The following is an 11,524-nucleotide window of genomic DNA, read 5'->3' as shown; positions in this document are numbered from 1 at the left end:
TAGAATTGTATTCTTTTTGAAACGTCAAAAAGAATACAACTATGGGTTACATACCATATAAACTGATTCACATTTGACCAAATTTCTAGCAAATGTTATTCACAATTATAGCTCAGAATTAATTTATTATAAAAATATATTTCGTAATTAATCTAATAATATTTATTTAATATCATAAATATTAATAATTTTTTTAGGGCTTGTCTACCTGAAACTCCGTGTTTCAGGGGGAGAAAACACGCACGTGTTTCCTGCACGGAAAACACACAGAAAAGATCCGGCAAAAATTCAAGTGTTTCACACAAAAAAAACACACGATTCTGTGTACCATGTATCCAATTGTACTTGTTGTAATCTGAGTACAAATCTGTGTCAAAAAGGCCAAAAAACAGGGCAGATCTGTTCTAGTTGTAGTTGTTTGCTGTTGTAGCCCATAAACCTGCCAAAAAAAGCCCAAACCCATCAGCCCGATAGGAAACAACTTAGTCCATTAAAACACCCACCAACTTGGTGGAGAAGCAAACGCACACAGAAACAGATCGACCGATCTGTTCGTGAGGAGGAGCTCTACTCTCCTCACGCACAGTAGGGCAAAAAGGAGAGAAACCAGATCAAAGCATGAGGGAACATGGGAAATCTCAAGATCCAAGGAGGCAAGACTCACCTCAACATCAATCAAGGTCAGTACAATAGACATCCATCCATCTGCTGAGTTAGATCCCTGCAATATGGCATCATCAAACAAGTCATGGTCTGAAATCAATCTGTGCAAACAATTTTTCTTTCTTTAGATTGCAATTCAGCAGATAAAAAGAGTAGAATGGTGGTTACATTACCTTTTTGAACAATCTTTAATAATCCCTAGACTGGACACATGTTTTAGTGTACTCTGCTACTTCCAGTTCTTAGATCCTTGCAATCAGTGCTCTACAAAACTGTCCCTGCAACAGATCGAATTACACATATGTCAGTATCTCTGCTTGCTCAGCTCAGCTCAGCTCTTGATAAAATCATATTTCAAAATATGGAGGACACCTCACAACAAAATCTCAGTACAGTTGAAGGGATCAACAAGTGGCAACAAGCACTGAAGAAGATGGCTCAGATGAACCAGGTACTAGTTCTCTTCACATAAGGCAATGGCCATCCATTTGTTCAATTGGATACATGGTACACAGAATGCATCTCCTAATATGAATTTGCAAAATTATGTACTTTTCTCCATGATCTGCTACAAATGCAGAAACAATAATTAATCACATCTAGTTTTTGAATGAAGCAGAACAGGCTGTACATGACAACAAGCAGATTCGATGACTATGCAACATTATCCAACTCAATTAACACTGAAGCTATGATGACAGCACACTCAGATCATTTACAGATACTTGGAGGCACAACTAGTTCAAGTCACCTTTTCAACCCATACACAATCAAAAAGGTGAGCAAATCATTGCTGAGATTGATAGAATCTGAACAGATACATGTTCTTAAAAGAACAGAAATTTATTTCCATACAGGGTGGCTTCACTGAGCTTATGCTTGAGCAAATTATGAGCTCACAAGAAGACATTGATCACACAGAAAGAGGTACCATGCAGGTACATAATTACAAAACAAACATGTTCAAAATTACTAGTGCTACATTGTGTAATCTCAGCTTAGAACAAGTGCAATTTCTAAAATAATTATTACAGGTACATAAAGCAACACAAGGATCGTTAACAGGCATGCTAATTGCAAATGACATGAATGCTCTTGAAGAAACCTTAGCACCCCAACCAGATTCATCAATTTCAGACTCAAGGATGGCATACCAGGTACATGTCCACAAACACAACAATTTGCCACACATGCATCAGCAAAATTGCTTGAATACAAGTAATGCACTACAGCCATCAAACAAAGAAGAATTGACTTATCTGTGTACACCACAGGATTTTGGTGGTCACTATGATGAAGAAATACCAAGCTTTCTCCAGGACATACCTGAAAATGAAAATCATCATTGGTAAATTGACATATTCAACAACATGCACATTGATGAGGTAAACAGAAAAAATAATTATTCTTTTCTACACCTATTTCAGTGCGCATTGAATGTTTGCAAATGCAAAACACCAATGATCTAGAAAACTACACACTGCTAATAACATATTTACATGAACAGGAACTCACATCGTCAGAAAATGGCTTCAGCAGCATCAATGCACCAATATCAAGAACCACAGAGGCTGCGTCAACTGCAACAGAAGATGAATACAATTCCAATGATAATCAATTCCTGACAGAAGAGGAGATTGATGAATTCATCATCGCAGAGCAGGTTGCTGCATCAGAAGGAAATAATGGGCCCATTGACAGCGCATACACACCTCAGCCGCTATAGAAGTTTGAGAGTAGAGCAGCTGCCGAACACTTCTGCAGGTTCTATGCTTTTTTGGCTGGCTTCAAATTTGCTGTAAAACATTCAATGAGGATAACAGCTAAGAAGAGAGACAACGAGGTTATAAAAGTAGAACTGAAATGCACCCATTCAGGCAAAGCACATCAACAAAAGTCCACTGAAGAAGAAGAAGAAGAAGCAGAGGTAGATAAGCAGATTGGAAAGAAGACATCAGCTAAAAGGAACACCAGTGTCCAGGGAAAATCAGAGTGTACTTGTACAATAACACTGAGGGAGGAACGGGCAGGAGGTCCATGGTTCATAATGCATCAAGATTTGGATCACAACCATGAACTACGACCTGGAGACCGGGACACACTGTTCTCAGGGCACAAATACATGACTGATATGGAGAAGGGGCTGATCAGGACGCTAAATGACAACAACATCCCGACAAGACAAATGGTGAGCATACTGTCATACCTCAGAGGAGGACCCACAGCCCTGCCGATGAAGAAGAAGGACATCAGCAACTTCAGGACAAAAATCAACAGAGAGATCAAGGCCTCAGACATGACAAAGGTGCTGGATTACTTTAGAAAGAGGCAGACTGAAGATCCATCCTTCTTCTACAAGCTAGACCTGGATGAAGAAAGGAGAGTCAGAAACCTATTTTGGGCAGACGGTTGCTCAATCGAGTATTACAAAGAGTATGGTGAATGTATAAGCTTCGACACCACCTTCATGACAAACAGATACAACCTTCCCTTCTCTCCATTCGTGGGCATAACGGGGCACGCACAAAGTTGTTTGTTTGGCTACGCCTTCCTGCATGATGAGACAATAGAAACTTTTCTGTGGGTCTTTGAAACATTTTTGGAAGCGATGGGAGGGAAGCACCCAATGACGGTAATAACTGACCAGGACAAAGCGATGAAATCTGCAATTCAAGAATGTGACCGACCTCTTTCTCGGTAGGCATCTTGAGCACCAGATACATGTAATGAGGTATGGCCATGAACTTGGTGAGCGACGGTCGACCAAGAATAGCATGGTAGGTGCCATCGAAGTCAGCGACCACGAAGTTGACGTAGTCGGTGCGGAAGTGGTCTGGAGTCCCAAATTGCACAGGTAACGTGATCTGCCCGAGAGGTGTAGAGCTCTGTCCGAGGAGAACACCCCAGAACTGTGCCTCATACGGCTTGAGGTCCGCCTGGGCTATTTTCAGGGCGGGCAGACTGTTCTTGAACAGTATATCGATGGAGCTACCGCCGTCGATCAGTACTCTGTCGAACTGAACCTTGTTGATACAAGGATCGAGGACCAGGGGAAAACGTCCTGGTTCAGGTATGGTGGCCCATTGGTCCTTCCTGCTGAAGTAGATTTCACAGTGAGACCACGGGGGGAGCCGCGGATCGGTGAGAAGGTTGTCGGTGTTTGCCACGTTCGAGCATGCGCGGGCGAGCAGCTTGCGTTCTCGTTTGGTCTCAATAGACACCTTGCCGCCGATGATGGTGTGCACGCGATCAGTTGGCTTGACGTATTTATGATGAGGGTCTGCATCGTCGTCGTCGTTATCCTCGTTGCGCTGTTCCCCTGCGTCGTTAGGCTTGTCGGACGTATCCAGAGCCTGTTGATGCGTGTAGATAGTCTTGAGGACGCGGTAATTCTCCATGGTATGGTTTGACTTAGGATGGAGCTGGCAGGGCCCCTTCAATGCTTTGGCGTAGTCGTCTTCGTAGTTACGACGTCTGCCCCCCTTTTTAACGGTATTGACCTCGCCGTCGTCTTCCCGAGCACGCTTGCTCCTATAATCGTCACGGCGGTTACGCCGCTGATTACGTTGGTCACGGTGGTCGTGGGAGTCGTTGCGCTGGTTGCGGCGGTCAAAATTGTCGTTCCGACCACGATTGCCATGGTAATCGTCGTGGTGTGGGGGGTGGTCGGAACGTGGAACCCTTGCTGCTTCTTCAACAATTATCTTTTTAGCGTCGTCGGCATCCGCATATTTCTTAGCGGTGGCCAAGAGCGCTGTTACTGATTTAGGTCTCTTGCGGAGGAGCTTGTCCCTTAGGGCGTCATGGAAGCGGAGGCCAGTGATGAAAGCCTCGATTGCCTCGTTGTCAAAGATTGATGGGACCTTGATACGCATCTCTGAGAAGCGCCGGACGTACTCGCGTAGTGGCTCATCCTTTTGATCTTGAATCCATTGCAGATCGTATTTGTTGCCTGGCTGTTCACAAGTAGCAATGAAGTTGTCGATGAAGGCTTGCTTGAGTTCCTGCCAAGAGTCAAAGTAGTTCGCCGGCAAGCTGACCAGCCATTGGTGACCTACATGGCCAACAGCGACTGGGAAATAGTTAGACATGACGTGTTCGTCAGCCATGGCTGATCTGCACGCAGTCTCGTAGAGCATGACCCATAATTCGGGGTTTTCCTTGCCGTCATACTTCTGAAGTTTTTCGAGCTTGAAATTCTTAGGCCATATGACTTGGCGAAGGTGTGGAGTAAACTGCTTCAAACCCGGTGGGCCGTGGGCAGTGTCATATTCCATACGGCGATAACTTTCATGGGATGCTCGATCGTCGGCTCTCTGGTTGATGCGAGCGCGCAGATCGCGTCCACCGAGGTAATGGCAGAGATCATTATTGCCGTCACGGCGATCTCGGTTGCCATCTGGATTAGGCCTGCGATCATGGTTATCACGGCGATTATCGTGGTTGTCCCGGCGGCGGTTGTCATCCCGACGGCGGTTGTCATCCTGGCCACCATCGTGGCCACCGTTTCCGCCTTGATGGTTGTCTGATGGGTCGTTGTTGCGCGAGCCACGTTGGTTGAGTGGCTGTGAGCGACTTGGGTGCTGGCGGCTGTGGCTTGACTCGACTGAGATGGATGGAGCCCGAGCTTGGTTTACAATCTCTACAGTCTGGGCCATAGCAGCCGTCAGATAGGCTCGTATTTCATCGCGAACTGCTTGGGTTTCTGGGGTGTTGGGTAGCCGTTGCATTGTCGCCATGGCGACGGCTACGTTGGCACTTGGGGTCCTAAAGACCTGTTTGTCCCCCACCTTGTCAAAAGCATTGTTAAGGTCGCGTGGCTAGACCCTTATGCGTCGTGCCTCCTGGTCTGCTTCGGCTTCGATTTGCCGGTGATTAAACCGGTCAATGTTGCGCGCTTCGCGTGCAGTCCTTTCTTGTTCTGTTTCACCAACTGCCGGTGGTTCGTCATTGCTGACAACGTTGATCAAACCCCCTCGCCTTGGCGGGAAAGACGGGAATTGCGAGAACCCTGGGGCGTGATCTGGGATATCTAGATCATATTCGATGCCTTCATCATCGTGATGCTGGAGCTTGGTGTGGACGGAGGCATCAGATGCGGTGCCAAACGAGGAGCTAGAGTCACCCTCTTGGACCGTGTGGACGGATCCTTCTTGATAATCTTCAATCCGGATCATGTTGACGAAGTTGCGTGGCTTCGGCCGAGGTCGGTGCATAAAACACAGATCCAAGCGGCGTTGTAGGTTGTTCACGTAGCTGGAGGCAGCGTTTCGCAGGCCGTAGGGCTGGACCTGGTGGTTCTCCGTCGAGGCTTCGTACTCAGAGAGTCGGAGACCCGTCGCGAAGGCTGGCCGGCGACGAGCAGAGCGCCCCTCAGGAGTAGATATGACCACGAGATCTATACCAAGTCGTGCAGGACGACTGGTCTGAGCTGGTCGGGTAGATCTATTGTGGAGAGCGGTTACCTACTCATTAGGTTGACTTTGAATCGTACTTACCAGAGCTAGGGTTTCAGTGAGTTTAGTGCCGACCCGATCGATGGAGTCGAGCAGGTCGGTGTTGTCGATCTGCTTCCCTTTGTAGCGGGGAAGCGGATGACGGGTTGTCGGTGTGGCTGAAGGTAATGTAGGCATGGTCGGAGCCAGATGTACCATGGTTGGAGCCGTACCTGTTGTGGTCGGAGCCGTATCCGTCGTGGTCAGAGCCGTATCCGTCGTGGTCGGAGCCGTAGCCGATGCAGGTGAAGTAGTGGTCGGCGTAGACTGAATCCACGCCTCCTCCACAGTCATGGCGATGAAGTCGTCGGAGCCGGTGGTCCAGGTGATCTGGCCGACGGTGAGCATGAGGCCGTTCGGCGTAGCCATGGAGCCGGAGATGATGACCATCTTGTTTGCTTGGAGAGCAGTACGCACACCCCCTACCTGGCGCGCCACTATCGACGAAATATGGTCGGTAGTCTACCTAGGGGTATGCTCAAGATAGTAGATTATCGGCAGACAGATGCGCAAGCCCCAAACAAGACGGTGACGCAAGACAGACATGAGGTTTTATCTAGGTTCGGCCGCCAAGAAGGCGTAATACCTACGTCCTGCGTCTGATTTGTATTGCTGTATGTCAATGAGAGATGTTTTTAGAGGGATCCCCTGCCCACCTTATATAGTCCGGGGGGCAGGGTTATAGATCTAGAAACTAATCCTAGTCAGTTACAATTGCCATATGTGGCCGGATAAGGATTCCTATTCTAACCGACCAGGATCTTGCTTGATCGCCAAATCCGCCTTGACTCCTTGTGCGGGACTCCAATCAGGTTGGCTAGGCCGCACGTCGTCTTTTGGTGGACCGAACCCACCGATCCGGGCCGGCCCAAGCTTAGCCATAAGGGTATAGGGGTTAATACCCCCACAGCTAGTATTTAGCAATGTAACTCACAGAAACTGCCTGTTCCATATCAAGAGCAAGTGTTACAATAGAAACACAAAGGTCTTCTCACAACATGAAGGCCTATATGAGGATTTTGAGGACATAATAAACAATAGCCTCACAATTTAAGAGTTTGAAACATTGTGGGTGAAGATGATCGAAGACAAGAATCTGCAGAATAACAAGTACATGACTAAAATGTGGCAAACGAGGCACATGTTCATTCCTGTCTACTTCAAGCATGACTTCTTCCCATTCATCCAAACCACATCCAGAAGCGAGTCCATGAACTCGAGGATGAAGGACAATGTTGGGCCGACATATAGCATGATGGGCTTCATACGAGAATACGACCGTGTCATTGAAACAATCAACAAAAACGAGAGGCTAGAAGAAAGCTACAGCAACCAGAAAACACCCAAGGAATTCATTTTTGGGTACACAATTGAACAGCAAGCTGCTGAGCTGTACAACCAGAACATATTCAGGAAGTTTCAGGTACAGCTGAAGGCAACAACAAGGTTAAGCTACAAGGAGACTGAGGAAGGGAAAACTTTTGAGGTCTAGCCCAAGAGCAACCAAATCCACAATGTGCACAGAATCAGGAGATATACAGTTCAGACTGATCTGATAGAGGGAAATGAAGAATTCAGCTGCATCTATGCAAAGTTCAGCAAAGATGGAATTCTTTGCTCACATATCCTAAAAGTGATCATTGAGAAGGAAATAAGCACAATTCCAGAAAAATACATAAAGGATAGGTGGAGAAAGAAGAGCACAAGAGTGCATGTTAGAAGAGAGCAAGAGGAGACCCTTGCAACAAGTGCATTGCTGAGGTTCAATGTGCTGTCCAGGAAGTCAGCAATCCTGAATTCAAAAGGATCGAAAACTGATAAATCAATGGAGTACCTCTTGTCCAAGTTCAGCAAGCTGGATGTCAAACTGGATGTGCTTTTTGGCACCCAGCAGACAATTGATGGTAACAATTAGCAACAAGGTCATGAGGAAGGACACAGCAGGCAACAAGAACAAGTGATGGAAGATGGCTACAGTATGGCGGATCCAGAAGAAAGTGATGAATCAGAGATAGACATTCAGGACCCAGAAAGAATAAAGACAAAGGGAAGGCCAGAAATCCCAAAGAGATTCAGGACAAGAATAGAATATTTTGAGAGGAAAAGGTTGGAGCAAGAGAAGAAGAAGAAGGCAGCTGAAGAAAAGAAGAAGGCAGCTGAAGAAAGGAAGAAGGCGACTGAAGAAAGAAAGAAGGCGACCACAGAAAGAAAGATGGCAGCTGCGCAAAGAAAGATGGCGGCTGCAGAAAGAAAGAAAAACAAGAAACCCAAAGACAAGGACAATACAGCAGGTAACCCTGCACTACAAAATTACACAATGATTTGAAACAAAAAACTACAACTTAAATGCATTTACAACCAATTATTATTCACAGGATCCCCAGTGAAGCCTCATAAAAAGAGAAGAAAGGAGACAACAACAGCTCCAACAGAACCAAGTTCATCATGATGATTACATAGAAGGACTTGATGTCAATTGTATTGGCAAAATCATTTATGTCATTCTTGTAATCAGTAGGATATTCTAAAAATCTACTTTAAATTATGCCTGGACCTCTAATTGCAAATGATGAGAACTACAATTACAGTACCAAGTACTAGCAATTTACAGTAAGCGTTTTTGCAATTTATAAACTAGCATTTGCAGTACCTGTACAAACTTCATCATATGGCACTACACTTCAGCATACGATCTTGGGACAAGCACCACCATATCCTGCAGCAAAATTCTTGCACTTGTCTTTGCTATAATAGGTTAGTAGACTAAAATAGATTTGACAAAAAAAACCCCAAGAAACAGAGGAAGATAACAACTACGAATATGGAAAAAAGAACATTTCACATCAAGCTCCCAACTAAAATAATATAAAACCACCGCAGTTTAGATTCTTCACTGTAGATTTATCTTTACAACCACTATAGCACCAACAGAACTGATATCAGGCAATTCCTCACTTATAGATTAGCATGCACTAATACTATGAACCTACACACTAAATGACACAAGTCTAGACAAAACATGCAGCTCATGCTGACTTGTAGTACTTTTCATAGACCTGAAAAGAAAAATTTCCAAAATAACAATCATTTCAAAAGCATGATGGCATAATAAGACAGATGGACATTGCAACTAGTATTACCACTTCATCAAATTCCTGGACTTTAAATCGTCCTTTATCCGCAGAATTGAATGGACTGGAAAGCATGTCATTGACATATTTGATGCGAAGGTGGCAAATATCAGCTTCATTCAACTTGTCCATCATATCAACATTGATAGCCCAAGCCTCAAGGTTTTTCATAGCAAAAATACCACTATCATTGATCAAGCTGACACAAAGATACAAGAAAAACAAGCCACAAGACAATGAGAACCAAAAAAGGGTATCATGCATGTTTTTTTTAAAAAAAGTGTATTACACATACTTCTCATGCTGCTGAGGCACATCTGCAAAGTAAACACGATATCCATGGAACCTAGAGTCGGGATGACCAGATTCTTTCCAGATTATAGACAAGTTCCGTACCTAAAAAGATGGCACAATTGCAACACATGTAACAATTACGGGTACATGGAAAAAACTACAAAGGATAATCACAATGTATTTGCCAATGTGCTGCTCCTACTTACGAATTCATCACGAACAACTTTCTCAATAGGTGAGCCTCCTCCATAACATAGTGTACAACAATCCAAGATTGCAATCTTTCTCGAACTAAAATAAACAACCACCATGTACCACCGATCAAGGAATAGAATTGGAAAGTACATCTGACATGAAAATACACAATGGACAAATATAAGTATCAATCAAGCCCTAAATAAGCAATCAATTATACAAAGATTGCTAACTTACATATTGGCTCTGTGACAATGGCCTTGCGCGGGACGCCCCCCTAAAACATTTGACTGCATTTTCATGTAGCTCCTTCTCCTTGCTATCATTAGGGCCATGATTCCCAATTAAATAATCCTACACCATAATAGACTAGTCAATATTTATTTCATATCGTCCGGACATAGAATTGATTGATGAAAACAAAAGATACTTACACCAACTTTCGAGAAGAAATAATGTTTGTAAGAATTCTTGGGGTGATTCTTATGAAATAACAACTTGCACAGAGCATTCACTACGAAGTAGTGCACATTTCCTTCAGGTTTAAGAGAGCTTGCAAAGACACTTAACTTAACAATCACATGCCCATAATCAATTACTGTAAGGCTGAAACAAGAATAAAATAACGTCCATTACATCTTTGCTAGCTGCAAATTGACAAAATTTAATCACCAATGCAGAAAAGAGAGGAGGAATTAACCGAACATAACTTACTTCGAGTGCTCATTGCTATCTGCCATCCTCAAGACAACGCCATACAAGTCAGCTTCAAGTTTGGACACAGTAATCTTCAAGTGAGGCTTCACAAAAGGACTCAACTGATATTTGCTTGGTATGAAAACCCTCCTTGTACGGTGAACAGCAAGCTTTGCACTAGAAGAGCACCAAGGAACTTGGCTTGAAAATGAATCAGACTCATTGGATAAACCATTGCTTCTCAAACCTTTTCTAGAACAGCCGCCAACAACTGAAACATCTGCAAGGTTTGCAACAGGTGTTGCAACATGTTCCTGCAAACCAATAAATAACAAACACATCAAATTGTTCAAAAAGGACAGCAAAATACCATATTACATACAAACATATATAATATATCACAGTAGTTGATCAAATTCACCGTCAAACATACAAAATACAAACAGTATGCATAGTTCCATTGTACATGCCATCAGATAAAGATTAAAAGTGTTCCACACATTTACATAAAATAATATACAGTCCCATTCAAATAATATACAGTCCCATTTGTTTTAATAATAAAAATCATATTGCTTTCCCCTAGGAGTGATTGCAGCTAAAGGCAGAGGACCAACTGGCTCGTCGTCGCTGTCAGAATATTCAGTAAAAGGAACAGATTCCATACAAATACAGTCCTAGATAAAAAACAGTATTAGTCGCCAAGAAATACCAGGAAATAAGATAACACATAAGATAAGACAGACATAAAAATTCAAAATTTGAAGCTGAGGCAAAACAATAAACTCCATTCAAACAAAGATGCTTACACTTCCAACATTCTCATTTCTTTCGGCTTCAACAGGTTCCTCATTGCTCACATTAACACTTGAAGAAGGTGGAATCTCACTCATCTTATTAACAAATGTCCAACCTTGAGATCCAGACGCAAAGTTGAAGAAGAAGGTGCTCTCAGATTGAAGCTAAAAAAAGAACAAGCAGAACAAATATGAGTTAAACCTATGAAAACAAAACAAGGCTGTAAAGTTAACTAGAACAATAGCATTAACT

At 43.7% G+C, this 11,524-nt stretch overlaps 3 protein-coding genes across 3 annotated transcripts; 2 read left to right on the top strand and 1 right to left on the bottom strand.

Moving 5' to 3' along the window:
- The first annotated feature begins 2,473 nt into the window (after window positions 1–2,473).
- On the top strand, window positions 2,474–8,073 carry LOC136468968 (protein FAR1-RELATED SEQUENCE 5-like). Its single transcript, XM_066467348.1, has 3 exons — window positions 2,474–3,295; window positions 7,237–7,581; window positions 7,705–8,073. Exons 1-3 carry the CDS (start codon window positions 2,474–2,476, stop codon window positions 8,071–8,073), a joined length of 1,536 nt encoding a protein of 511 aa, XP_066323445.1.
- A 45-nt stretch (window positions 8,074–8,118) lies between these two features.
- LOC136468960 (uncharacterized) lies at window positions 8,119–8,607 on the top strand. The gene is made up of 2 exons (XM_066467343.1): window positions 8,119–8,449; window positions 8,534–8,607. The coding sequence occupies exons 1-2, from the start codon at window positions 8,119–8,121 to the stop codon at window positions 8,605–8,607; spliced, it is 405 nt and encodes a 134-aa protein (XP_066323440.1).
- A 1,146-nt stretch (window positions 8,608–9,753) lies between these two features.
- LOC136468950 (uncharacterized) lies at window positions 9,754–10,898 on the bottom strand. The gene is made up of 4 exons (XM_066467340.1): window positions 10,493–10,898; window positions 10,213–10,384; window positions 10,016–10,132; window positions 9,754–9,930 (listed from the first exon to the last, which is right to left on the bottom strand). Exons 1-4 carry the CDS (start codon window positions 10,813–10,815, stop codon window positions 9,754–9,756), a joined length of 789 nt encoding a protein of 262 aa, XP_066323437.1. The 5' UTR covers window positions 10,816–10,898.
- Window positions 10,899–11,524: the final 626 nt, after the last annotated feature.

Source organism: Miscanthus floridulus, chromosome 1, assembly GCF_019320115.1.
Source record: "Miscanthus floridulus cultivar M001 chromosome 1, ASM1932011v1, whole genome shotgun sequence".
NCBI lineage: Eukaryota > Viridiplantae > Streptophyta > Magnoliopsida > Poales > Poaceae > Miscanthus > Miscanthus floridulus.
The sequence above is the reverse complement of the archived record's forward strand: the minus strand, read 5'-3'. Positions and strand labels throughout refer to the sequence as shown.

Coding starts and splice junctions, on each gene's coding strand:
- LOC136468968 (XM_066467348.1), top strand. CDS start 2,474: ATGAGGATAACAGCTAAGAAGAGAGACAACGAGGTTATAAAAGTAGAA. Junction 3,296..7,236: donor GAGGGAAGCACCCAATGACG/GTAATAACTGAC, acceptor TTGTGGGTGAAG/ATGATCGAAGACAAGAATCT. Junction 7,582..7,704: donor ACATATTCAGGAAGTTTCAG/GTACAGCTGAAG, acceptor TATACAGTTCAG/ACTGATCTGATAGAGGGAAA.
- LOC136468950 (XM_066467340.1), bottom strand. CDS start 10,815: ATGTGTTTGTTATTTATTGGTTTGCAGGAACATGTTGCAACACCTGTT. Junction 10,385..10,492: donor GATAGCAATGAGCACTCGAA/GTAAGTTATGTT, acceptor TTCTTGTTTCAG/CCTTACAGTAATTGATTATG. Junction 10,133..10,212: donor ATTTCTTCTCGAAAGTTGGT/GTAAGTATCTTT, acceptor ATTATGGTGTAG/GATTATTTAATTGGGAATCA.
- LOC136468960 (XM_066467343.1), top strand. CDS start 8,119: ATGGAAGATGGCTACAGTATGGCGGATCCAGAAGAAAGTGATGAATCA. Junction 8,450..8,533: donor AGACAAGGACAATACAGCAG/GTAACCCTGCAC, acceptor TATTATTCACAG/GATCCCCAGTGAAGCCTCAT.